The following is a 25,910-nucleotide window of genomic DNA, read 5'->3' as shown; positions in this document are numbered from 1 at the left end:
TTGGTGGGCCTCGATGCTCTGGTGTGCCCTTGGCCAATGGAATTCTGTACATCTTTCTTCCTTGGCCCCTCATAGGTCGGGTCCTCAGGCGCATAGAATCACATCCCGGGGCCATGGTTCTAGCAGCACCGGAGTAGCCGTGGAGACCATGGTTTGCAGATCTGGTGCGACTTGCAGTGGAAGGTCCTCTCAGTCTGACTCATCTTCCAGACCTGTTGCATCAGGGTCCCATATTTTCAGATCAGGAGGATCTCTTTTGTCTCGTGGCTTGGCTTTTGAGAGGCAGAGACTGATTGAAGGGATACTCCAAACAGGTCATCTCCAGTCTTAAATCCAGAAGACTGGCAACTTCTATGGCGTATATTAGGGTCTGGAAACTGTTTGAAATTTGGTGTCTTCAGCATCATCTAGATCCGTTGGCGGTGGAGGTGTCACATGTGCTGGATTTCCTGCAGCATGTGTTGTCCAAGGGTTTGGCTTACAACTCGCTTCGTGTGCAGGTGGCTACCTTGGGTGCTCTTAGAGGCAGATTTCAGGGTAGGACTCTGTCTGTTCATCCGGATGTGGTAAGGTTCCTCAAAGGGGCTAAGCTGTTACTTCCTCTGGTGTGAACAATCTGCCCGAATTGGAGTCTCAACCTAGTAGTTTGTGTCCTTTGCAGACCCCCCTTTGATCTCTTGAGAAGGGCAACCCTAAAGGATTTGACTCTAAAAGCAGTCTTTTTGGTAGCTGTTTGTTCAGCTTGAAGGATTTTGGAACTTTGGGCTCTGTCATGTAGGGATCCGTTTTTATGGGTTTCCGGGAATGGAATCTAATTGAGAACAGTGCCTTCCTTTTTTTCTGATGTCTGCCCTTCATGTTAATCAGACGGTAGATCTTCCGGGTTTTCCAGAGTGGTCGAAAAAGTCTCCTCAGGATAGAGAATTACATCTTCTAGATGTGCGGTGGATGCTATTTCGGTATTTGGAGGTTACTAATGCTTTTTGTCACTCATAGGATCTGTTTGTCCTCTTCAGTGGACTGAAGAAAGGGTCAAGCCTTTAAGGCTACCATATCTCGTTGGCTTAGGGAGGCCATTTGTGCCTCAAAGTTTTGTTCTCTGACTCCATCTGCTGGAAGGGATGAATAACCCACTGGTCTGGACTGGTCTGTGGTATTACAGGAATGAAAATTAGCAGGTAAAAATCAATTTTTCTTTTACCCCTTCAGTGAGTGCAGAGTAAAAACATGTTAGGATTGAGGATGAGTCTGAAATGGACATCCATGCACAACAATAACATGCTGCTTTTTCCTCCATAGGGCCACTGGAAGACACATTATATGATGGCAATAGTAATAAAATATCAACAATAATTATTCTGATGTATTACTACTGAACTGCTTTAATCATTTCTGCTTTTAAAAAAAAGGGAGGACAACTTTCAAATAACTATGTGAGGTGGCATATACACGTGTATATGGCTGTGCATAAATCTCGACAATATTTTAGAACCCATGCATATCATAAAATATGCGCATTTGTGCTTATGCGCAAATGTGCAATGCATTGAAATCACATACTTTTCCTACTTATTTCCAAAATTTACATGGGGGAAAAAATAGGATTCACCATTGCGGGTACTAATTAATCCTCCAGTGCACTCAGCCCTTTTCCAGGTCATTGAAACCCGCCTGGTTTTTCAGCCTAAACTACCCTCCAATTCACTCAGACCTCCCACCCAGCCGATAGTGTACAATAAACAACTCTGATAGCAATTAGGCAAGATAATTAGTAGGTGTAAAATTACATAATTTGTCAAATGTACGTGCATAAATGTGTTTTAAAATCGCAACTTGCATGCGTAATGGTTGGCCCTGCTACGAAGCACCCCAGACCACCTCTTTTTTTTCCGCATGTATATGTGCGCGTGAAACGTACATGCGTTCTTTTGACATTTAGAAAATAACAATTACACCAGTACAGGCTGCTTACGTATACATATGCTAATTTTTACGTGTGGAACTCTTAAAATTACCTCCTTAGTGTTTTATGGGAATTAAATCAACCGAACTTTGAGTGGACTGCAGCGATACTGTTGGGTGATGGAATAGCCCAGATTTTGCATTTCACGTTTACCTGAAGTTCAGCTAGAGTGTTTATGAAAATGAAATGGTTTAAGTACTGTAAGAACCAGCCAGGCCTGGCAGGAGCCATTCCACTCAGGGCTGCAAGACGCTCCTGATTTTCGCTTCACTTTCCCTTTTCAGTACTGAATCCTTCTTGATTAGAAATTGAGAGTTATGCCGAATTTTATTGAATCTTTCCTCACTGTATGCATATCCATTTTGGTTGTTACAACATTCCATTCAGTGGAAGAAAGGATATTCCCGATCCTGGTTTTGCTACTGCATCGCTCAGGTATAGGATGGAGTTGAAGACACTACAGTTTACTTCACTCTGTTGTTTATTCTTTTAGATAAATGATGAGACCGAACTTGAGGCATTGTGTGCAGAAATCGCCTCCCAGCATCTCACCACTGAGAGCCCCGACTCTCCAAACAAGCCATGCTGCAAATTCACATATCTGACCATGACTGGCGAAGAGTTAGAGCTGTGCCCTAGGGGCAGACACATTCCTGTCGTGTGAGTAGTTAGCTTTTCCAGCCATTCTGCAAAGACCTTATCAAGTTGGACATAATGAGGATAATTTTTTTTAACAGCCTACATAAACTCAGCAAATAAACATGTAAATTACTGAAAATTACACTAGTTTTCAAAGAGAACGTGAGCATATGTTCACTTTGAAAATTATAGCATGAAAACTGCCCCCAATTTCTGGAAAATTTACTTGTGTGAGTTACTTATGAGGAAAGACTAAAGAGTGAGTTCCCCTATGAGGAAAGACTAAAGAGGTTAGGACATTTCAGCTTGGAGAAGAGACGACTGAGGGGGGGATATGATAGAGATGTTTATTTATTTATTTATTTTATTTTAAATCTTTTCTATACCGTCATTTGGAGGAGACCGTCACAACGGTTTACATTGAGGCACATAAAATTAATGATACTGTAATTTGCACATTTACAAGAGTGCCATAAGGTTCGATAACATAGTTGGTGATCAATAATGTTAAATGTAATTAATCATGTCCATGTCTCTATCTCGGTTTTTATTACAGAATTAACTTTAAAATTGTGACTTGTCCTTTAAAGACTACACACTTAGTGAATACAGCAGTGTATGTGGATGTTATATTGATCGTGCTTTGCCTGTCCCTGGTTTCTATTCTCCTTTCTCTTTCTGAAAAGCTTGTTTAAAGAGCCAGGTTTTTAAACTTTTTCTAAAGGTTTTGCTGTCTCTTTGTAGTCTTAAATCTAGGGGCATGGAGTTCCATAGTATGGGTCCTGCCAGTGATAATGCTCTCTCTCGTACCTGTGTTAGTCTTACAGTTTTGACTGATGGAATGGTTAGGAGTGCTTTGTTTGCTGACCTTAGGTTTCTGTTAGGGATGTGTACACGTAGGGCTGTATTTAACCAGCCTGCATGTTCGTTATGTATTAACTTATGTATGGTGCACAGTGTTTTATAGTGTATTCTTTGTTCAATGGGAAGCCAGTGTAGTTCAGCCAGTGTTTCGGTGATGTGATCTCTTTTACTTTTGCCAGTTAAAACTCTTGCGGCTGAGTTTTGCAGAACCTGTAATGGTCTTAGTGAGGTATATGGAAGACCTAGTAGAAGTGCATTACAATAATCAGTGCTCGCAAATATTAATGCTTTGTGGCACCGATCGAAAGTTGGCCATTGTCAGAAGTGGTTTCAGTCTCCTGAGGACCATGAGTTTAGCATATCCTTCTCTTACTTTTAGAGATATGTGTTGTTTTAAGCTTAGTTCGGGGTCAATTATTACTCCTAGATTCCGTACTTTTTCTGCAAGTATTATTTGTTGATTGTTTTTTAGTGTGATTGGACTATGTTTGATTTCTGTATTTTTTCTCTCTAAATGTAAGAATTCTGTCTTCTCTATATTAATTACTAATTCCATTTGGTTTAGTAGCTGTTTGATGATATCTAGATACATGTTTGCTAAGTTTAATGTTTTCTCAATTGTATCGTCAATGGGTAAAATTAATTTGATATCATCAGCGTATATATAGTCTGTGATTCCCAGACCAGCTAGCAGGTGGCATAGTGGTAGTAAGTATATGTTGAAAAGTGTTGCGGAGAGGGCAGATCCTTGGGGTACTCCCGTTTGAAGGTTTATTTTTTTTTTATATAGCGTCTTTAATTTGTACCTGAAAATATCTGTCATTGAGATATGATCTGAACCATTTGATAGTTTTGTTGTTTAGGCCTATTTCTTCTAGTCTATTTAAGAGTATGTCATGATTTACAGTGTCAAATGCTACTGACAGGTCAAGCATCACTAGAATGTAATGTTTACCGTTATCAAATCCCCTCATGATGTTATCTGTAAGTGCAAGCAGAAGTGTCTCTGTGCTATAGTGTTTTCGAAAGCCATGTTGTGATGGATAAAGGATGTTATTGTTATCTAGGTGTTCTGCTAGTTGCTTTTGTATAGTTTTTTCTATTAACGTTGGGATTAAGGGTAGGTTCGATACTGGTCTGTAGTTACTCAGGTTCAGTGGGTCACTGTTTTTCTTTTTTAAAATAGGTTTTACGATGGCTCCTTTTAGTGCGTCAGGCATGGATCCTTCCTCTAAGGATAGATTAATGATCTTTGCCAGTGTTGGTGATACAGTAAAATCATGAGAGGTCTAGAACGGGTAGATGTGAATCGGTTATTTACTCTTTCGGATAGTAGAAAGACTAGGGGGCACTCCATGAAGTTAGCATGGGGCACATTTAAAACTAATCTGAGAAAGTTCTTTTTTACTCAACGCACAATTAAACTCTGGAATTTGTTGCCAGAGGATGTGGTTAGTACAGTTAGTATAGCTGTGTTTAAAAAAGGATTGGATAAGTTCTTGGAGGAGAAGTCCATTACCTGCTATTAAGTTCACTTAGAGAATAGCCACTGCCATTAGCAATGGTAACATGGAATAGACTTAGTTTTTGGGTACATGCCAGGTTCTTATGGCCTGAATTGGCCACTGCTGGAAACAGGATGCTAGGCTTGATGGACCTTGGTCTGACCCAGTATGGCATTTTTTATGTTCTTATGTTCTTACCTGCATATCAGGCTGGCAGTTTTATAAGGAGCCATTTCTGTGGGTAAAGCACCTTCCCTGTACGTACCCGGATCAGTCCAGACCATGGGTTGAGCCTCCTGTCCATCACGTGGAGACAGACCAAAACTGTGAGGGTATCCTATATCAGGACAGAGCCTACCCTACACCCCTTCAGTATTCATCTGTCTCCAGCAGGTGCAGGCAGCTGAACCTATGGTTCCCTGTATGTACCCGGATCAGTCCAGACCGTGGGTTGAGCCTCCTGTCCAGCAGATGGAGACAGACCAAAACTGAAAGGATATTCTATATTAGGACAAAGCCTACCCTGCAGCCCTTCAGTATTTGTCTGTCTCCAGCAGATGGATCAGCTCACCCTGCGGTCTCCTAATCTGGGCTAGTCAGCCTTTGGTTTTCCTGTTGTTTTCTCTTCGTTGCGGATCAAGCAAGTAGTAACCTATTTTAGTATTATCTCAATCTTTAAAAAAAGAAAAATAATAATATATTCTTTTGATTTTGTTTCAGTTTGACTCTGTCTCTTTTCTTTTTCACAGGAGACGTTTCCATCTCCAGGCTCTTGCTGGACTTAGGGGGGCTTAGCCCCTTGTGCAGGGCATAGCCTAAGTACGAGACTGCTTCCTTGGTGTGGGGGGCTGATACTGGTGGTCCAGTCACTTACCCCCCTCTGGCTGCCTTGTAGGGCTCAGTGCCCCTCAGTTTCATTTTCACTTCCTCCCAGTTTGTAAAAAAAAGGAATACAAGAAGTGGGGAAATTTTTTACATACTTTAAAGCCACAAGCCGGCAGCCAGACCCAGAGGAGCGTGCAGGGTTCACTCCTCTGCCTCCACGCCCGCCAGCAGCTAGTAAAGCATTTTTTTCTTCTGTCAGCTGTTTTTTTCTTCAGATCGCGGCTCCTCTTCAGTGGGGATACCGTGTCCTAGTGCCTGCCTTGCTTGTGATGAGCCCTCGTCATGCCTATTGCGCGAGGGGCTCTGCTCAGCGTGCCTGCCGGGTGAGGAAGGCCCCCCCTTGGCAGGGCAGCCAAATTTAGCCCGCGGTTGTAAACCCCTCCGCATGGCACGGCCATTCCCGGGTCGGCAAACTGCGGGAACGGCGGGCATTTTGGGGATCTCTGCAGCTCCCGATTTGGAGCTGCCAGGGGCTGGGGACCCGAATTTTAAAGAGTTTCCCCCTGATTTAAGCCCTTTGTTGCCTCAGGATGAGGTCCCTGACCCCCCCTCCCCCGCCCCCCCTCTGGCAAAGCTAGGCCTCGATTTTCTTCAGAATTTGTGCTTCTCCTGCACAAATCTTATTTGGCCAGCTTGCAGGAGGAGGAGGACCCTTCCCCAGGTCCCCTGCCGGCGAAAATCCCGTGACCAACTCCGCCGCCCGTTCTCCCGATCCCGGAGCCACAGGGGCCCGTTAGGGTGCGGGTGGTCCCGGGGGTAACCCCCATTTCTGACCCCCCGGCGCCTCTGGGTGCTCTGGACCCGGATCCCTCGGCAGATTTGGCGGGAGCGCTCCCCCCCTGGAGGGGGATGACACCCAGGTCCTCCGCATGTTTCAGAAGGATGAATTGAGACCCCTCATTCCCTTTGTCCTTCAGGAGCTGGGAATTGAGGGGCCCCCTGCGGATATGCTGACGGCTTCGCTGCCCAAAGACATGGACTGGTCCTAGCAGGTCTTAGGGCTCCGGCAAGTGCCATCCTATGCACAAATTGTTACTCCTCTGGGAATGGGAAGCTCCCGAAGCGGGACTGCATGTCGGGAGAGCTATGGACAAGCTCTACACCCTCCCGGAGGATTGCTTAGACATGCTGCGGACTCCCACAGTGGATTCTTCTGTCTCTGCGGTCCCATGGGCCTTTGTACATATGTGTCTGTTACAGAGAGCTTTGCTATCCCGTTGGCAGCCGGTGTCGGAGCAGTTTCACACGGTTCTCCCGCTTTCGGTCTCTACCATCGCCGCCTTGCAGTGGTGGCTTTCGCTTCCTTATCTTCTCCGGGGAATGCCTCTTCAGACTCCACAGTGGCTGATAGTGACCATGGATGCCAGTCTCTCCGGCTGGGGAGCAGTCTGCCAGTCCCAGACCACGCAGGGGATTTGGTCTCCGGTTCAGACTCGGTGGCACATCAATCGGCTGGAGGCCCGGGCAGTGCATCTGGCGCTACAGTAGTTTCTACCCTTAATCCACGGCAGGGCGGTGAGGGTCCTATCTGACAACTCCACCATGGTTGCTTATATCAACCACCAGTGGGGCACTCGCAGTCACCTGGTGGCTCTAGAAGCCAGCCGTCTCTTTGCTTGGGCGGAGCCGTCTCTTTGCTGGCGGCCTCCCATATAGCGGGCAAGGAGAATGTACAGGCTGATTTCCTCAGTCACCAGTCTCTGGATCCAGGAGAGTGGGAACTCTCGGACCAAGCCATGGATCTGATCATCGACAGGTGGGGTCCCCCTCACCTGTATCTCATGGCAACCTTGCGCAATGCCAAGGCCAACAGGTTCTTCAGCCGCTGGAGGGAACACTGTTCGGAGGGCGTGGATGCTCTAGCTCTCCCCTGGCCCACAGACGTCCTTCTCTACGTGTTCCCTCCGTGGCCTCTGGTGGGAAAAATTCTCCGAAGAATAGAACTCCACCAGGGGCCAGTAGTTCTGGTAGTATCTGAATGGCCTCGCAGACCGTGGTTCGCGGACCTCATCAACCTGGCAACGGACGAGCCTCTTCAGCTCGGCCATCTTCCTCGCCTGCTTCGGCAGGGGCCTGAATTTTTCGACCAGGCCGATTGCTTTTGTCTAGCAGCCTGGCTTTTGAACGGCGATGTCTGAGGCGTAAGGGCTATAAGGGCTATAAGGAGGACATTATCTCTACTCTTATGCGGGCTTGCAAGCAGTCCACTTCGCTGATTTATGTACGCGTGTGGAAAGTTTTTGAGACCATCTGAGGAGAATCGGGTGTTTCGGAGCGCTCCGCTCCGATTTCGGTGATACTTTCTTTCCTCCAGAAGGGTCTTTCCAAGGGTCTCTCCTTCGATTCATTGCACGTAAAAGTGTCCGCTCTCGGAGTCCTTCTCGATAGAGTCGACGGTCATCCCGTAGCGCCTCATCCGGACGTGATTCGGTTCTTGAAAGGCATCGAGCACCTGAAGCCATCCATTCGCTCCACTTGCCCGTTGTGGAGTCTTAATATCGTCCTTCGGGCTCTCTGTACTGCTCCATTCGAGCCCCTCCATTGGGCAACGGTCTTTCTAGTGTCTATCTGTTCCGCTCGATGAGTTTCTGAGATCCAAGCATTGTCCTGACGGGAACCCTTTCTGCAGTTTTCCAATTTCGGAGTCTCTCTCAAAATGGTGCCTTCTTTCTTGCCGAAGGTCATTTCCATCTTCCATGTCAACCAGTCGGTGGAGCTCCCTGTGTTCTCTCCAGAAGAAGTTGCGGGGACCGCTGGGGGTGACCTTCGCAGACTTGATGTTAAACGCGTTCTACTCCGGTACCTCCAGGTTACCAACGACTTTCGGGTATCGGATCATCTCTTTGTCATCTGGAGTGGTCCGAATCGGGGCAAACCAGCCTCTAAGGCTACCATTGCTCAATGGTTAAAAGAGGCAATCTCCTCGGCATATCTTTGTCAAGGTCGGACGGTTCCTGAGGGCCTAAAGGCCCATTCACTGCGTTCTCAAGCTACTTCCTGGGCGGAGAATCAGTCGGTTTCTCCGCAAGAAATTTGAGTGCCGCTACCTGGCCGTCCCTGCATACTTTTGCTCGACACTACCGCCTGGATGTGCAAGCACCAGTCTTTGATTTTTTTGGTAGGCAAGTGCTTCGAGCGGGACTGTCTCGGTCCCACCCGGTTTAGGGAAGCTTTGGTACATCCCATGGTCTGGACTGATCTGGGTACGTACAGGGAAAGGAAAATTAGTTCTTACCTGTTAATTTTCGTTCCTGTAGTACCACAGATCAGTCCAGACGCCCTTCCCTACTTCTTCTTTCATATCGTCCACTCGAAGCTTTTTTATTGCAGATTTTCAGAAGTCGGTACTTTATTTCTCTACAGCACACCGGACGTTTACACCGGAAGCTTTGGTTGTTGGGAACCAAGTATATGCAAGAGCGTTTCTCTCTAGAGTCCCTTCAAATGTTATTGAGTTGCTCAATTGAGTTTTATAGTTACTTGCTTGATCCTGTTATGGTTGCTTTTTTTCTGCTTTCACAATAGTTATACTGAAGGGCTGCAGGGTAGGCTCTGTCCTGATATAGGATATCCTTTCAGTTTTGGTTTGTCTCCATCTGCTGGACAGGAGGCTCAACCCACGGTCTGGACTGATCCGTGGTACTACAGGAACAAAAATTAACAGGTAAGAACTAATTTTCCTTTCCCCTTCTTCTTCTTCCCTTAGTTTCCCTGAGGGGATTTTCTTTACTTTTGGTCTGGATCAAGCAAGAATTAAATTTTGTTTAAAAAAAAGAGGACTTTGAAAGTTTTCTCCCTTTTTTTCCTCACAGAGACAGTTTGGTCTCTTCGCTCTGCTGCCTGGTGGGGGTAGGGGGGGGGGGGGGGCTTGCCCATCCTAGGTCCCTTTTTCCCCGGTAACCATCTGTGGTGATACTGGTGGTCCAGTCCCTCCCCCATTATCTAGCTGTCCACTGTAAAACAGTATCCTCTCAGGGAATGTTTTTCCCCTGGCTTAGCTGAGCAGTTTAAAAAAAAAAAAAAAAAAGGGTACAAGCAGGGCTGTATTTGTTACTTGTATTTGTTACTTTTTAAGAACTGTGGACAGCTCCGGCAGCGTGCAGAGTTCAGTCGCTGCCTCCACTGACCGACTTCAGCCCTGCACAGCTCAGCTGTTTTTACTTTTTTAGCGATTTTTTTTTCTTCAGCGCTGATGCCCCATTCCAGCATCTGTAAAGCATGTGGAGAGTCTGCCATACGTTTTTCCCGCGGAGGCCTCTGTTCAGGGTGCCTACCGGGTGGGGAGGGTCGCTCATTGGTCCCCTCGCCCACAGCGACCCGGGGGCAAGTTCCCCGCCGCGTGGCCCGCGGTTTTCCAGGCCGGGAACGGCAGCCATCTTGGAAGCAGGCTCAAATGCAGAATCGGATGTGCAGGAGGAAGGTGAAGCCAATTTTTTTGTTTCTCCTCCAGATTTGAGTCCCCCTCATGCCCCGGAGGGGAAGCCTGACCTTTCCCTACCCCCCTCCTACCCCCCCCCTCCCCCAGGAAGTCTAAGTCTTGTTTCTCCACAGAGTTTGTGCTTCTTATGCACAAGTCCTATTTAGCCAGCTTACAGCAGGAGGAGGATCCATCCCTGCCCCCCCCCCACCAAAAAACCCGCAAATTTCTCCTCCACAACCTCCGAAGGCGACTGAGGGCCAGGGCTCAGTTAGGGTTAGGGTGGTCCCGGGGGTCCCGCCGCCTCCATATCCGCCACAGCTGCCGCCGCTCCCCATTCCAGATCCGGATGTTGACCCGCAGCTTCCTAACCCCCCCCCCCCTCGAGGGGGACGATCCTCGGGTGCTATGCTTATTTCAAAAGGAGGAACTAGAACCACTCATTCCTTTCATTTTGCAGGAACTGAGAATTGAGTTGCCCCCGGCGGATAAGGTTACGACGGCAATGCCTGCCAACATGGACCCGGTCCTGGCGGGACTTAGGGCTCTTCCATGTACGTTTCCTTTTCACCCTATGCATAAACTGATGCTCCTTAGGGAATGGGAGTCCCCTGAGGCGGGACTCTGAGTGGGGAGAGCTATGGACAAGCTCTACTCCCTTCCTGAGGACTGCTTGAATCTACTTAAGATGCCTAAGGTAGATTCCTCTATCACGGCGGTTACCAAACACACCACCATCCCGGTAGTTGGGGCTACGGCTCTAACGGATGTCCAGGACCGCAAGTTGGAATTTTACCTCAAACGCATATTTGAGGTCCTGTCCTTGGGAGTTCGGACGACAATCTGTGGCAGTCTCATGCAGCAGGCAAGCCTCAGGTGGGTTCAACAATTACTCAGCACCCAAGACCTCCCGTCTGCAGAGGCGGAGCAGGCGGATCGCTTGGAGGGAGCAATTGCGTATGGGGCGGACGCCCTGTACGATCTTCTGCAAGTGCAAGCCAAGGCAATGGTCTTCGCGGTCTCAGCCAGGCGCCTCCTCTGGCTGAGAAATTGGTCAGCAGACGCCTCTTCCAAAGCGCAGTTGGGAACCCTTTCCTTCAAGGGCCAGTTGCTTTTTGGTGAGGACCTAGAGCAACTTATCAAATCCCTGGTAGAAAATAAGGTTCATAAGTTGCCGGAGGACCGCCCAAAACAGTCTAAGGCAGGGGTGGGCAAGTCCGGTCCTCGAGGGCTGCAAACCAGTCTGGTTTTCAGGATACCCCTAATGAATATGCATGAAATAGATTTGCATACAACTGAGGAAGTGTGTATGCAGGTCTCTCTCATGCATATTCATTAAGGATATACTGAAAACCCGACTGGTTTGCGGCCCTCGAGGACCGGAATTGCCCACCCCTGGTCTAAGTCCTTCTTACCCTCTTGCACTAGATTTAGGGGGCAATGCCATTTTTCCACCAGGGCAAGGGGCTAGTTCTCAAGGGGTAATGCTTCCCGATCTCAATCCTGGCCTCATTCCTTTCGGGGATGTCAGCCTTTCAGGGATAGTAGCCAGCAACACTCTGTCACCAAGTCCTCCTCACAATGAGATGGGGCTGGCTCATTCCTCTGTTCGAGACTTAGGTGGACGACTGTCCCAGTTTCTCCGGGGAATGGGCCACCATAACGACGGACCAGTGGGTCCTAGAGGTGATAGAAAAGGGCTACGCGTTAGAATTTACTAGAGACCTACCGGATCTTCACCTGATCTCCCCCTGCGGAAGTCAAAAGAGGCCTGCGGTCGAACAAACACTGCGCAGACTGCTGGAACTGAAGACCATAGTCCCAGTCCCAGTGGAAGAACAAGGGTCCGGCCAATATTCCATCTACTTTGTCGTGCTCAAAAAGGAGGGCTCCTTTCGTCCAATTTTGGATCTCAAGCGCGTCAACCGGGCTCTCAAGGTTCCCCATTTTCAGATGGGAACCTTGAGGGTGGTGATAGTGGCAGTTCGATCCGGAGAATTCTTGGCCTCGCTCGATCTGACGGAGGCCTACTTACACATCCCAATTTACTGCGATCACCAGCGGTTCGAGATACTCGGCCAACATTTTCAGTTTCGAGCACTCCCCTTCGGTCTTGCCACGGCGCCGTGCACTCTCACCAAGGTAATGGTGATAGTGGTGGCCATCCTGCGTCGAGACGGAGTCCTAGTCCATCCTTACCTGGACGATTGGCTCATCCGAGCCAAATCAAAATCTCTTTGCCAGCTGGCGGTCAGCAAGGTCCTGTGGTGTCTGACCTCTCTGGGGTGGGTCATCAACTTTCCCAAGAGCAAGTTTCAACCCTCCCAGACATTGGAGTTCCTGGGGGCGCGATTCAACACTCGAGTAGGCAGGGTGTTTCTTCCGGAGGACCAATCGCTCAAACACAGGGGCCAAGTGCGCAAGTTTCTCTCTCTTGCCCTGCCAACGACCTGGGATTATTTCCAGGTTCTGGGGTCCATGGCCTCCACTATCGATCTGGTCCCCTGGGCTTTTGCGCATATGCGTCCGTTACAGAAAACCTTGCTATCCTGCTGGAATCCGGTATCGGAACATTTTCAGACGCCCCTGCTGCTCTCCGAGTCTACCGTCGCAGAACTGTAGTGGTGGCTATCACCTGCCCATCTTCAGAAGGGGATGTCCCTTCTGACACCGCAGTGGATCGTGGTAACAACGGATGCCAGCCTCTCCGGCTGGGGAGCTTTATGCCAGACCCAGTCTGCTATGGGGTATTGGTCCCCGACCCAATCTCGCTGGCACATCAATCGACTGGAAGCTCAAGCGGTCCGACTGGCTCTCAAGGCCTTCCTTCCCCTACTTCTCCACAAGGCGGTGCGGGTCCTGTCGGACAATTCCACCACTATAGCCTACATCAATCGACAAGGGGGCACCAGGAGTCGCCTAGTCGCTCTGGAAGCCAGCAGGCTCTTTGCATGGGCAGAACGTCACCTAGAGCACTTAGCGGTGTCTTATATTGCGGGGTAGGAGAACGTTCAAGCGGATTTCCTCAGTCGCCAGAGGTTAGACTCAGGCGAGTGGGAATTGTCAGATGCAGCGATGAACCTGATCATCCGCAGGTGGAGTCCCCCTCACTTGGATCTGATGGCCACCATGACCAATGCGAAAGCTCCTCGGTTCTTCAGCCGCAGACGGGAACATTGCGCGGAAGGGGTGGATGCCCTGGTCCTTCCCTGGCCCCACGACATTCTTCTGTACGTGTTCCCTCCCTGGCCGTTAGTGGGCAAAGTACTCCGAAGAATCGAGCTTCATCACGAGCCTGTCATTCTGGCTCCGGAATGGCCTCGCAGACCGTGGTCCCCTACGCCTCGGTCATCTTTCCCATCTTCTTCAGCAGGGTCCTGTATTTTTCAATCAGGCGGATCGCTTCTGTCTAGCGGCCTGGCTTTTGAACGGCGGAGGTTGAGAAAGAAGGGATAAAAGGAAGAAGTTATATCCACTCTATTGCGGGCCAGGAAGCAGACTCTCTCGCTTATGTCTGAGTATGGAAGATTTTTGAAAATGTTTGTGTCTCCTCGGGTATCTCGGCTCGTAAGGCTCCGGTTTCCCAGGTCCTTTTCTCCAGAACAGTCTCAAGGGGTGTCATTCAGTTCCTTGCGAGTGCAGGTCTCCGCTCTCAGTTCCCTCTTAGGCACCATTGACGGTTATTCAGTGGCGGCTCATCCGGATGTCGTCCGGTTCCTCAAGGGAGCCAAGCACTTGAATCCTCCGATCCGAGTTACTTGTCCGTCGTGGAGTCTTAGCTTGGTTCTCCGGGTTCTCTGCAAAGCTCCTTTTGAGCCCTTAAGGAGGGCTATGCTCAAGGATTTGACTCTCAAAACTATCTTCTTGGTGTCCATTTGTTCAGCCAGAAGAATCTCAGAGCTCCAAGCGTTGTCGTGCAGAGAGCCTTTTCTATGTTTCTCGGATTCAGGGGTATCCCTTAAGACGGTACCCTCTTTCTTGCCAAAGGTCGTGTCTTCTTTTCATGTCAATCAGTCGGTGGAATTTCTGGCTTTTTCTTCGTCAGAAGTAGCAAATAGAGCTGGGGGTGATCTGCGGTGCCGCAATGTGAAACAGGTCTTGCTGCGTTACCTTCAGGTTACAAATGAGCTCCGGGTCTCTGACCACTTGTTTGTTCTGTGGAGTGGGCCAAATAAAGGTAATAAGGCTTCCAAGGCCACTATCGCGCGTTAGCTAAAGGAGGCCATTGCGTCGGTTTACATCTGTAGGGGTCGGCCCGTGCTGGAAGGCTTAAAAGCTCATTCCTTACGGTCTCATGCTACTTCTTGGGCAGAGAGTCAATCAGTCTCTCCGCAGGAAATATGTAGGGCAGCTACTTGGAAATCCCTGCATACTCTTGCTCGTCATTACCGTCTGGATGTGCAGGCTCCAGTTTTTGGCTCCTTCGGGCGGCAGGTTCTTCGAGCGGGACTATCTCAGTCCCACCCTGTTTAGGGAAGCTTTGGTACATCCCATGGTCTGGACTGATCCGGGTACGTACAGGGAAAGGAAAATTGGTTCTTACCTGCTAATTTTCATTCCTGTAGTACCACGGATCAGTCCAGACACCCGCCCATACTAGATCTGATATGTCCACTCGAATGTTCTGTCTTTTTCTACAGGTTTTTACAATTATCTGATTTGTTGTCTACTATTACTAAAGGCACCGTAAGCATCTAACAGATGAAAATAAAATTGTATACAATATTCATACAGAATCCTTTCAATTGTTCACTTGTTCAATTTGTTAGTTTTTTCTTATTGCTTGCTTGATCTTTGGGAGGAAGTTATATCTGCTTTGAAAGTACTTTATACTGAAGGGGTGTAGGGTAGGCTCTGTCCTGATATAGGATACCCTCACAGTTTTGGTCTGTCTCCACCTGCTGGACAGGAGGCTCAACCCATGGTCTAGACTGATCCGTGGTTCTACAAGAACGAAAATTAGCAGGTAAGAACCAATTTTCCTATTTTACTCGTCTTTGAAAATTACTCTGTTTGGCAGCTTGCACAACCATGTCTGTGTAGTCCATGATGGACTACATAAACTCTCCAAGCTTAAGTTATCCAACATTGAATATATCTGTACTCAGTGACAGGAGGAACTCCTAAATGGTGTAGCATTGATTTTTTTTATTTTTGGATTGGGGGAGGTTTATTATAAAACATTCTTCCGAAGAATCGGAACTGTGAAATATTATTTGGGTTATTTTTTTCTCCAATGAGACTAAGTTTGGTAAGGATTATGTAAGATCAGAGCCAAGACCAGCTTTTTCTGCACACACACCCCCCCCCCCCCCTTTCACTTAACTGTATTTGCTCTGACACAGTCCTTATAGTGGTGGTAGCTTCAACAAAACACCCCAATTTCTCTCTCCCCTCTCCTACTCAGCATCCTTCTCTCTCTTCCCTACCCCATGTCCAACAGTCTTTCTCTTACCCTCCTTCCCCTATACTCCTCTCTCTTTCTCTCCCCCACTCTGTGCCCTGAATCCTACTGTTTCTTCCCCACACTTTGTCCTCCATCCCTAATCTACTCTGTATCCTGAGCCCTCTTCTTTCTTCCCCCACTCCTTGCCTTGCATGCCTCCTACCACTTGCCCTAGGACTTCCTCTTTCTCCACCCCCACTGTTTGTCTTGCCATCCCCCTTTCACCCTTATCCACCTCAAGCCCAGCAGTGAGATTCTCCTCTCCCCGACCCACTCCTGCCCAGCAGCCGGCGTCCCCTCTCTTTCACCAGTCTGCCCAGCAGGAGCCCCCTCTCTCTTTTTGCACCCTAATCTGCTGCACAGCATCAGTCACTTTTTGGCTCCTCTTTACCCGTGGCAAAGCAGTGACCCCCCTCCCCTCTCTCTCTTTCTGTCTCTCATGCTTCCTATGCTCCTCAAGCTGCAATGATGTATATCTTTCTGCAGTGACAGCAGCAATAGATGAAGAAACTTAAAATCAACACAGGGCCTGTGAGCCATGAGGCAGCCCTACCTTTCTCTTATACAAACTTAAGAACATAAGAAAGTGCCATGCTGGGTCAGACCAAGGGTCCATCAAGCCCAGCATTCTGTTTCCAACAGAGGCCAAACCAGGCCACAAGAACCTGGCAATTACCCAAACACTAAGAAGATCCCATGCTATTGATGCAATTAATAGCAGTGGCTATTCCATAAGTAAACCGCTTCAGATGCTCCAAAACGTGGCCGCTAGAATCCTGACGAACACCAACAGAAGAGAACATATCACGCCCATCCTCAAAGATCTACATTGGCTTCCAATAAGCTACAGAATCCTTCACAAATCCCTTACCACCATTCACCACCAGCTCCCCATCGACCTGCAGCTCCCTTTCAAACTCCACACCTCTTCAAGACCTATTAGGGAAGCCTACAAAGGCTCCTTGCACGTCCCTTCTTCCAAATCTATCCACCTGACAACCACCAGAGAATGGGCCTTCTCGAAAGCAGGACCAGCCATTTGGAATGCCATCCCTCCTGATCTCAGACAGGAACCTTGTCTGTTGACTTTCAGGAAAAAACTTAAAACTTGGTTGTTCCAACGAGCCTTCCACCCAACCTAGGCCGGCATCAACAATGCCACAGATCACATACTAAACCCGACTGTTTAGGGCACACTATCTTGTACTATCTTGTACTTTTACTTTGTTATAGTTATCGAGTGATATCTCTACCTCTGGTTACTTCTCCTTCCTAGTTTCATTTCCCCTGTTCATTGTAACTTTTGCATCTCGTTACTGTTAATCCCCGTTCCATGTAAACCAATTTGATATGATTGTATCATGAAAGTCAGTATATAAAAAGTATAAATTAATTAAATAAATAAATAAATAAATAAATAAACCTTTTTTGAACCCAGCTGTACTAACTGCACTAACCACATCCTCTGGCAACAAATTCCAGAGCTTTATTGTGCGTTGAGTGAAAAAGAATTTTCTCCGATTAGTCTTAAATGTGCTACTTGCTAACTTCATGGAATGCCCCCTAGTCCTTCTATTATTAGAAAGTGTAAATAACCGATTCACATTTACCCGTTCTAGACCTCTCATGATTTTAAACACCTCTATCAAATCCCCCCTTAGCCGTCTCTTCTCCAAGCTGAACAGCCCTAACCTCTTCAGCCTTTCCTCATAGGGGAGCTGTTCCATCCGCTTTATCATTTTGGTTGCCCTTCTCTGTACCTTCTCCATCGCAACCATATCTTTTTTGAGATGCGGCAACCAGAATTGTACATAGTATTCAAGGTGCGGTCTCACCATGGAGCAATATAGAGGCATTATGACATTTTCCGTTTTAATAACCATTCCCTTCCTAATAATTCCTAACATTCTGTTTGCTTTTTTGACTGCTGCAGCACACTGAGCCGACGATTTTAAAGTATTATCCACTATGATGCCTAGATCTTTTTCCTGGGTGGTAGCCCCTAATATGGAACCTAACATCGTGTAACTACAGCAAGGGTTATTTTTCCTTATATGCAACACCTTGCACTTGTCCACATTAAATTTCATCTGCCATTTGGATGCCCAATCTTCCAGTCTTGCAAGATCCTCCTGTAATATATCGCAATCTGCTTGTGATTTAACTACTCTGAATAATTTTGTATCATCCGCAAATTTGATAACCTCACTCATCTTATTCCTTTCCAGATCATTTATATATATATTGAAAAGCACGGGTCCAAGAACAGATCCCTGAGGCACTCCACTGTTTACCCTTTTCCACTGAGAAAATTGACCATTTAATCCTACTCTCTGTTCCTTTCTTTTAACCAGTTTGTAATCCATGAAAGGACATCGCCTTCTATCCCATGATTTTTTAGTTTTCTTAGAAGCCTTTCATGAGGGACTTTGTCAAACACCTTCTGAAAATCCAAATACTCGACATCTACCGGTTCACCTTTATCCACATGTTTATTAACCCCTTCAAAAAATGAAGCAGATTTGTTAGACAAGACTTCCCTTGGGTAAATCCATGTTGACTGTGTTCCATTAAACCATGTCTTTCCATATGCTCTACGATTTTGATCTTGAGAATAGTTTCCACTATTTTTCCCAGCACTGAAGTCAGGCTCACTGGTCTATAGTTACCCGGATCGCCCCTGGAACCTTTTTTAAATATTGGTGTTACATTGGCCACCCTCCAGTCTTCAGGTACAATGGATGATTTTAATGATAGGTTACAAATTTTAACTAATAGATCAGAAATTTCATTTTTTAGTTCCTTCAGTACTCTAGGATGCATACCATCTGGTCCAGGTGACTTGCTACTCTTTAATTTGTCAATCAGGCCTACTACATCTTCCAGGTTCACAGTGATTTCGTTCAGTTCGTCTGACTCATCACCCCTGAAAACCATCTTCAGAACTGGTATCTCCCCAACATCCTCATTAGTAAACACGGAAGCAAAGAATTCATTTAGTCTTTCTGCAATGGCCTTATCTTCCCTAAGAGCCTCTTTAACCCCTCGGTCATCTATTGGTCCAACCGACTCCCTCACAGGTTTCTTGCTTCGGATATATTTTTTAAAGTTTTTATTATGAGTTTTTGCCTCTATGGCCAACATTTTCAAATTCTTTCTTTGCCTGTCTTATCAATGTTTTACACTTAACTTGACAATGCTTATGTTTTATCCTATTTTCTTCAGATGGATCCTTCTTCCAATTTTTGAAGGATTTTTTTTGGCTAAAATAGCCTCTTTCACCTCACCTTTTAACCATGACGGTAATCGTTTTGCCTTCCTTCCACCTTTCTTAATGTGTGGAATACATAAGGACTGGGCCTCTAAGATTGTATTTTTAAACAATGTCAATGCCCGTTGAACACTTAACCTTTGCAGCTGCACCTTTCATTTTTTTTCTAACTACTTTCCTCATTTTATCAAAATTTCCCTTTTGAAAGTTTAGTGTTAGAGCTGCAGATTTACTTATTGTCCCCCTTCCAGTTATTAGTTTAAATTTGATCATGTTATGATCACTGTTGCCAAGTGGCCCCACCACCTCTCTTACCAAATCCTGTGTTCCACTAAGAATTAAATCTAAAATAGCTCCCTCTCTTGTTGGTTCCTGAACCAATTGCTCCATGAAGCAGTCATTTATTACATCCAGGAACTTTGTCTCTAGCAAGTCCTGATGTTACATTTACCCAGTCAATATTGGGGTAATTGAAATCTCTCATTATTATTGCAGTGCAAAATTGGTTAGCTTCCCTGATTTCTCTTAGCATTTCATCATCTGTCTGTCCATTTTGTCCAGGTGGACGGTAGTATACTCCTATCACTATACTCTTACCCAACACAAGTTGGTATTTCTACGCATATAGATTCTACTGAGCATTTAGACTCTTGTATGATCTTTATCCTGTTGGACTCTATACCCTCCCGGACATAAAGTGCCACACCCCCACCAAGTTGATCCTCCCTATCATTTCGATATAATTTGTACCCTGATATAGCACTGTCCCATTGGTTATCCTCCTTCCACCAAGTTTCTGTGATGCCAATAATGTCAATCTCATCATTTGCTGCTATACACTCTAACTCTCCCATCTTACTTCTTAGACTTCTGACATTGGCATACAGACAATATGAAACAGCCCTAACTCTCCTGTTTCATTAGTATCCTTCAAGGATACATTTCTCCAAACCATGCACTGCTGAGTGACTGTCTGCTTCCTTGGCGGAGTGTCACTTGGTTTCCCCACAGGAGGTCTGTAGGGCAGCTACGTGGAAGTCGCTGCATACTTTCGCGCGGCATTACCGGTTGGACGTGCAGGCTGAGGAATTGAGAGGATTTGGAGAAGGCGTGCTTGGAGCGGGCCTCTCTGGATCCCATCCCCAGTAAGATCAGCTATGGTACATCCCAGCAGTCTGGACTGATCCGGGTACGTACAGGGAAAGGAAAATTAGTTTCTTACCTGATAATTTTTGTTCCTGTAGTACCACGAATCAGTCCAGAATCCCGCCCGAGCAGAGTCATAATCGTGGGGGAGAGTCTGCTCGTGTTTTTTTCTGCAGAAAATTGGTTTGATTATCCTCGAGTGGTTCTACAGGTTCAGATCTTAGACGGGTTCAGTGACCCTGTTGTCATTTTTCTAGTTTAAGAATTAGTGTACATATTTGGTATCTTAAGGGAGCCATCATGCTTTGACATTACGTATACTGCCAGACTGTATGTGGCACACTCCTATATAAGGCGGAGCTTTGTTTTAAAAACAACTGTCTCCATCTGCTAGAGGGGGGGTAAAACCACTGGACTAATCCGTGGTAGTACAGGAACGAAAATTATCAGGTAAGAAACTAATTTTCCTTTTCTCATTTTGCAAAATATATGTTTTAGAAATCATGTCACATTCTGATGAATATGTGTTCATGAGTTTTGGAAATAGACTACAAAAGAAATCCCAAGAAATACCTAAATGTATCAATTAAAAGATATTCATACTATATTGGTTGAATGTAATCTCTGAAATGGTTGGCTGACTGGCTGACTGAAATGTTTTTACTACTCATCAAAAGAAAAATATTCAAATTGTGTTGTCACTTCAGTCCCTCCATTACCAGGTACTTTGTTAAATAACACAAAACCCTGCAAAAAGTCACTCAAACTATATAGCAAACCTGCCACAGCAACACAGCATTATCAGAACTCAAGCAGCAACAACCCTGCATGAAAAGGCAATGCTGCAAATATTCCACCTGGGCCTAAAACACCAATACACCTCAAACTGGCTTACTACAGATCCCTACACAGTACCTACTTGCTAGCAGAATACTTCACCGCCATCACACACATAGAATACAGAATAAGAAATATGCAAATAAAAACCAAATTCTTCTTTGTTCTGCTGTCTTCTCCAGTCCCCCACCTCCTTTTCTGTTCCCTGCAGACAGGAGGAGAGTGGGGGGAGCAGAGAGGAGAAGACACTGAATTAGGGAGGGTTCTTCTTTGCACTGTGCTCTGTCTACTCCAGGCTCACATCTACCTCCATCCAGTTCCTTTCCTGGTTAAGTAGCAGTGTCCATAAAACTTTTCTTCTCTGTCTCCATCTGCTGGCAGGGAGGCAAAACCCAGGAGTCTGGACTGATCCGAGGTCTTTCACTGATTCAGTAAATGAACTGGAAATGTAGCTTTTAGTATTTAGGTGGGTCTTTGTTACAGGTTCAGACTATGCACACTGATATCCTGCCCAGGGGCTCTGACCTGGGGTGGGGCTTATCTCACTGAGATTTACACTGGGGCTATCTGAGGAGCTTATCCCATATAAACACAATTACTGGGATTATACCTGGGGGCTTGAACCCAGGAGCTTATCCCCTACACAAATAATCACATACAATCTTTGATTCAGTACATCACAGTTCCAGCTAAGAAAGTAAGTTTATTTGAGCAATAGGAGTATAGAACAAATAAAATCAGATCGAATGGAAGTCATGGTAGATAATAATTGCTACATAGACATTAAAAGCTTACATTTCCAAAGGATCAACCATACCATCACGTCCAGGGCTCTCTCTCCCCTCTCTTTCTCGCTGTCTCTCCTTATACATTACAAATACTTGTGAAAGCAGTGGCGTTCCCTCCCTCTGAGTTCTTATCAGATTTCAGACACAGCTGTGTGGGTTTCACTTTCTCTCTCAGGCTTTAGTATAAGTTAATTGCTAGTTTTCTCATCATAGACTTAGTGGAATAACCAAACAAACAAACTCTTGCCTGTTCGTAAACATTTCAGAGTGCAAGACAGTAAACAGGAATTCATGCAGAGGTTAGCCTGTGGCCTTCAAACTAGTCTGTGTCTGGGTGAAAACTCTGAATCCTTATGGCCTATCCTCTATATACATCCTCAGCAAAAGTAACAGTCTTGTAGTGCAGCAGTCTTGTAGTACAGGGATGGACAATTCCAGTCCTCGAGGGCAAACCGGTCAGGTTTTCAGGATATCCCTAATAAATATGCGTTGAAGAGATTTGCATGCATACTGCCTCAGTTGTATGCAAATCGCTGCCATGCATATTCATTAGGGTTATCCTGAAAATCCAACCGGTTTGCAGCCCTCGACCAGAATTGCCCACCCCTGGTGTGGCAGACATATTTTTCGTGAAGAAAACTGGATCTTAAGTTGTGATTCCTTTTTAAAGAGCAAATATATATGTTGCAGTGCACGAACTGTCAGGACCTCGCAGGCCACCTCTACAGATGACGTCTGAAGAAAAGACCTGAGTGATCTTAAAAGCACATATGCTATGTCATCTGTTTTATTGGCCTTTTAAAAGATGTTGCAACTTGCTAAGAATCTTGTAATGAGTTATTAAAGAAATGTGCTTACAAAGAGATTCATTGATTTTTTTTTGCTTTGCTTTTGTTGTGTGTCATAATCAGATGGGAGAATAAAGATTTATATGCAGCTGCAATCCAGAATCTAAGACTGCGTGAACTGCAGAACCAAGACTGCATGACCGCAGTGCGAGCTGGATTAAGTTCAATCATACCCCTTCAGCTCTTAACAACCTTGACACCCTTAGAAATGGAATTGAGGACCTGCGGCCTGCCTTACATTAACCTGGAGTTTTTAAAGGTGTGTATGTTTGTCCTGAAATTAACTTTTAAAAGTATATATACTAATTATAATTGTGGTAAAGCTGATGATAAAGGATCAGAAGAGGGATGATCTTTAAAACTGACTTGGCTGAACTTTTTGTTGTCCTCTGAAAGAGATTTTCTATTGGGGCCAATGGCTCAGTAGTAGCATGCAGGAGACTTGTCTTCTTGCATTGGTTGGGGATACTGCAGAGGCAACATTCTTAGCCCTGGGAGGTGGGATCCCAGCCATCACATAACTGTTACCTACGACTAGCCTGAGGATGCACTTGGGTTCTAGAGGGACCTGCACTTTGTACCTCTCTGTCACTGTGTTGGCTGAGCTAAACAGGAGGGGTTTAAAAAAGTGGTGGGGGGAAACTCAGAGTAGTTACAGAGTAGAATTAACTGAACTAGAAATCTAAAGGAGAAGATGAAAACTAATAGGCTACTACAGGATATTTTCTGTTCCTTCTCATCACCAGATCAGTTCAGACAGATAGAATTTTCTCCCTTCCCTGTATGTATCCGGATCAGTCCAGACTGTGGGTTATGCCTCCCTTCCAGCAGATGGAGACAGAGAAAAACTTGCAGGGCACCCTCTGATAACCAGTCGCACCCCCTGCGTCCCTTCAGTATTCTTCTGTCTCCAGCAGATGAAAGAAGGCAGAACCTGTGGTCCCGCTTTAATAACCATTTAAATTTAGGGGTTGAAATTTTTGGGGAAGGGTTTGGATCCCTATTTTTCCCTCATATTTCCTTATCCCTTTGAATAGATCATTTATAATAAAAAAAAAAAACAAATAGAAATTTGTAAAGTATTTTGAGGGAAGTTTGTTTCCCTACCCTCTTCCTGGTCTATTGGGCCATATTAATAATTCTAAGAAAGTTTGCAGCTCCTCCTGGTTTTTTTTTTTAAAGTTCAGGTAGGTGTTGCTAGCCAGAGTCCTGGCTTGTGGGGGAGTAAGCTGATGGTCCTGCCTCTCCCCCTGCACTGCAACCGGCTGCCCGGAGAAGTTTTTGCCTCAGGGCAGTGCTGGCTGAGACGCGGCTTTCCTCAACCTGTTCCTGTTAGTTTCTTTACAGGCGGTTGCGGCTCGTGCTTAGGAGCGGAGGGAAGCCCGTCTTACCTGCTCCTGCCAGGTTTCGGGGGAGTGCGATCGCGAGCCTGCCTCATTGCTCGACCCCATGCCGCACTCCACCTGCAGGGAGCCCAGGATGCGGCTCTCCCGCGAAGGGATTCGCTCTCGGTGCCTCCCCAGTGGGGAGGGCCACTCGAGGGCGGCTTATTGGCAGGCCTCACGTTCGCGGACACATCGCCTGTCAGGGGAGTCGGCCCCGTTCCCGCTGAGTGTGGGAACAGTGGCCATTTTGAATTCGGAACATGCTGCTGGTTCGCAGCTAAATAGCAGCCCGCATGGGGATTCTTTTCCTGCTCCTCCTGTATTGACTCCGGAGGACACCCCCCCCCCCTGTGGTGGGAGTAGTCCCAGGGCCCATTCCGGCTGCGCCTCCCTCTGGACCCCCTCCCCCACTAGCTTTTACTAGGGATTTCGTGCTTCTTATGCACAATGCATATTTGGCACACATGCGTCACCAGGATAGCTCTCCTCTGGCTCCCTCTCCCCCTAAGGTGAGTCTGGTGGATGTTGGAGCCCCCCAGGGGACTTCCCGAGTCCAGGTAGTATCCCACTCTGGCCCACAGGATTTCTCCACGGTGGATCCAGATCAGGATCAAGAGGATCCCGCTTCAAACGCACAGCTGGAAGGGGATGATCCCCAAGTTTTGCGCCTCTTTCAGAGGGAGGAGCTGGAGCACCTTATCCCCCATGTCCTTTCCGAGTTGGATATTGAGGCGTCTCCGGATCCTTCGGGAGACGTTTCCGGAGCTTGTAAGGGAGATTTGGTACTAGCAGTGTTGCATCCACCAGCGAAGACCTTTCCTCTATATCCAAGGCTCCTACAGCTGTTATTCAAGGAATGGGATGCCCCGGAGTCCGGTCTACGAGTTGGGAGAGCCATGGACAAGTTCTATCCTCTCCCGGAGGATGTCCTGGAGCTCCTTAAAGTGCCAAAGGTGGATTCTTCGGTGACGGTGGTCACAAAGAGGACTACCATACCAGTCACTGGTGGAGCCGCCTTAAAAGACCTTCAGGATCACAAGTTGGAAGTCTACCTTAAACGGGTCTTTGAGGTGTCCGCCTTGGGAGTCCAGGCGGCAGTGTGCAGTTCCCTCATGCAGAGGGCAGGTTTGAAATGGGTCCAACAGCTGCTTGGTGCTCAGAACCTCCCACCAGACGAAGCCCAACAAGCAGAGCGCCTTGAGGCGGTGATAGCCTATGGAGCAGACGCGCTGTATGATCTCTTGCGAGTCCTAGCACGTTCAATGGTTTCCATAATCTCAGCTCTGTGCCTACTGTGGCTTCGGAATTGGTCAGCGGACTCTTCTTCCAAGTCTAGATTGGGTTCTCTCCCCTTTAAAGGCAAGTTTCTGTTTGGCGAGGATTTGGACCAGATCATCAAGTCCCTGGGAGAGAATAAGGTGCATAAGCTCCCTGAGGATCGACCAAGGACTTCCCGATCTTTCAACACTTCAAGAAATCGATTTCGCGGACAGAGGTGATTTCGGCAATCAAGACCAGTGTCCCAGAAGGCCTCCATCCTCAAGGTCCCAAGCTTGGTCTCAGACCTTTCGGGGACGCAGACCTTCCCGGGAGGGCTCCTCTCAGAGCCCCTCTTCAAAGTCTGCCCAATGAAGGGTCACCGACCTGCTCCCCGGTTCCCAGGAGGGGGGGGAGGGGAACGCCTCTCCCTGTTTTATGAGGAGTGGGTCAAGATCACTTTGGATCAATGGGTCCTGGATATTCTAAAACACGGTTACGTTTTAGAATTTGCTCGACTCCTAAGAGACAGGTTCCTCTTCTTGCCTTGTGGAACACTACAGAAGCAACAGATTGTGCATCAGACCCTCGACAGGCTCCTCGATCTCGGGGCTATACTACCAGTCCCTCCAGAGGAACATGGTCAGGCCATTATTCCG

The 25,910-nt window shown here is 46.9% G+C and overlaps 1 protein-coding gene across 6 annotated transcripts in view; it reads left to right on the top strand.

The window, feature by feature from the left end:
• HECTD4 (HECT domain E3 ubiquitin protein ligase 4) overlaps positions 1-25,910 on the top strand; it is a 541,903-nt gene that overhangs the window by 497,751 nt on the left and 18,242 nt on the right. For all 6 annotated transcript variants that reach the window (XM_029571656.1, XM_029571654.1, XM_029571657.1 and 3 more), the window contains 2 exons: positions 2,457-2,623; positions 22,673-22,868. In XM_029571656.1, coding sequence (XP_029427516.1) covers positions 2,457-2,623; positions 22,673-22,868 — 363 coding nt within the window. The remainder of the gene's footprint in view (positions 1-2,456; positions 2,624-22,672; positions 22,869-25,910) is intronic.

This window comes from Rhinatrema bivittatum, chromosome 11, assembly GCF_901001135.1.
Source record: "Rhinatrema bivittatum chromosome 11, aRhiBiv1.1, whole genome shotgun sequence".
In the NCBI taxonomy this organism is placed as follows: Eukaryota; Metazoa; Chordata; class Amphibia; order Gymnophiona; family Rhinatrematidae; genus Rhinatrema; species Rhinatrema bivittatum.
The sequence above is the reverse complement of the archived record's forward strand: the minus strand, read 5'-3'. Positions and strand labels throughout refer to the sequence as shown.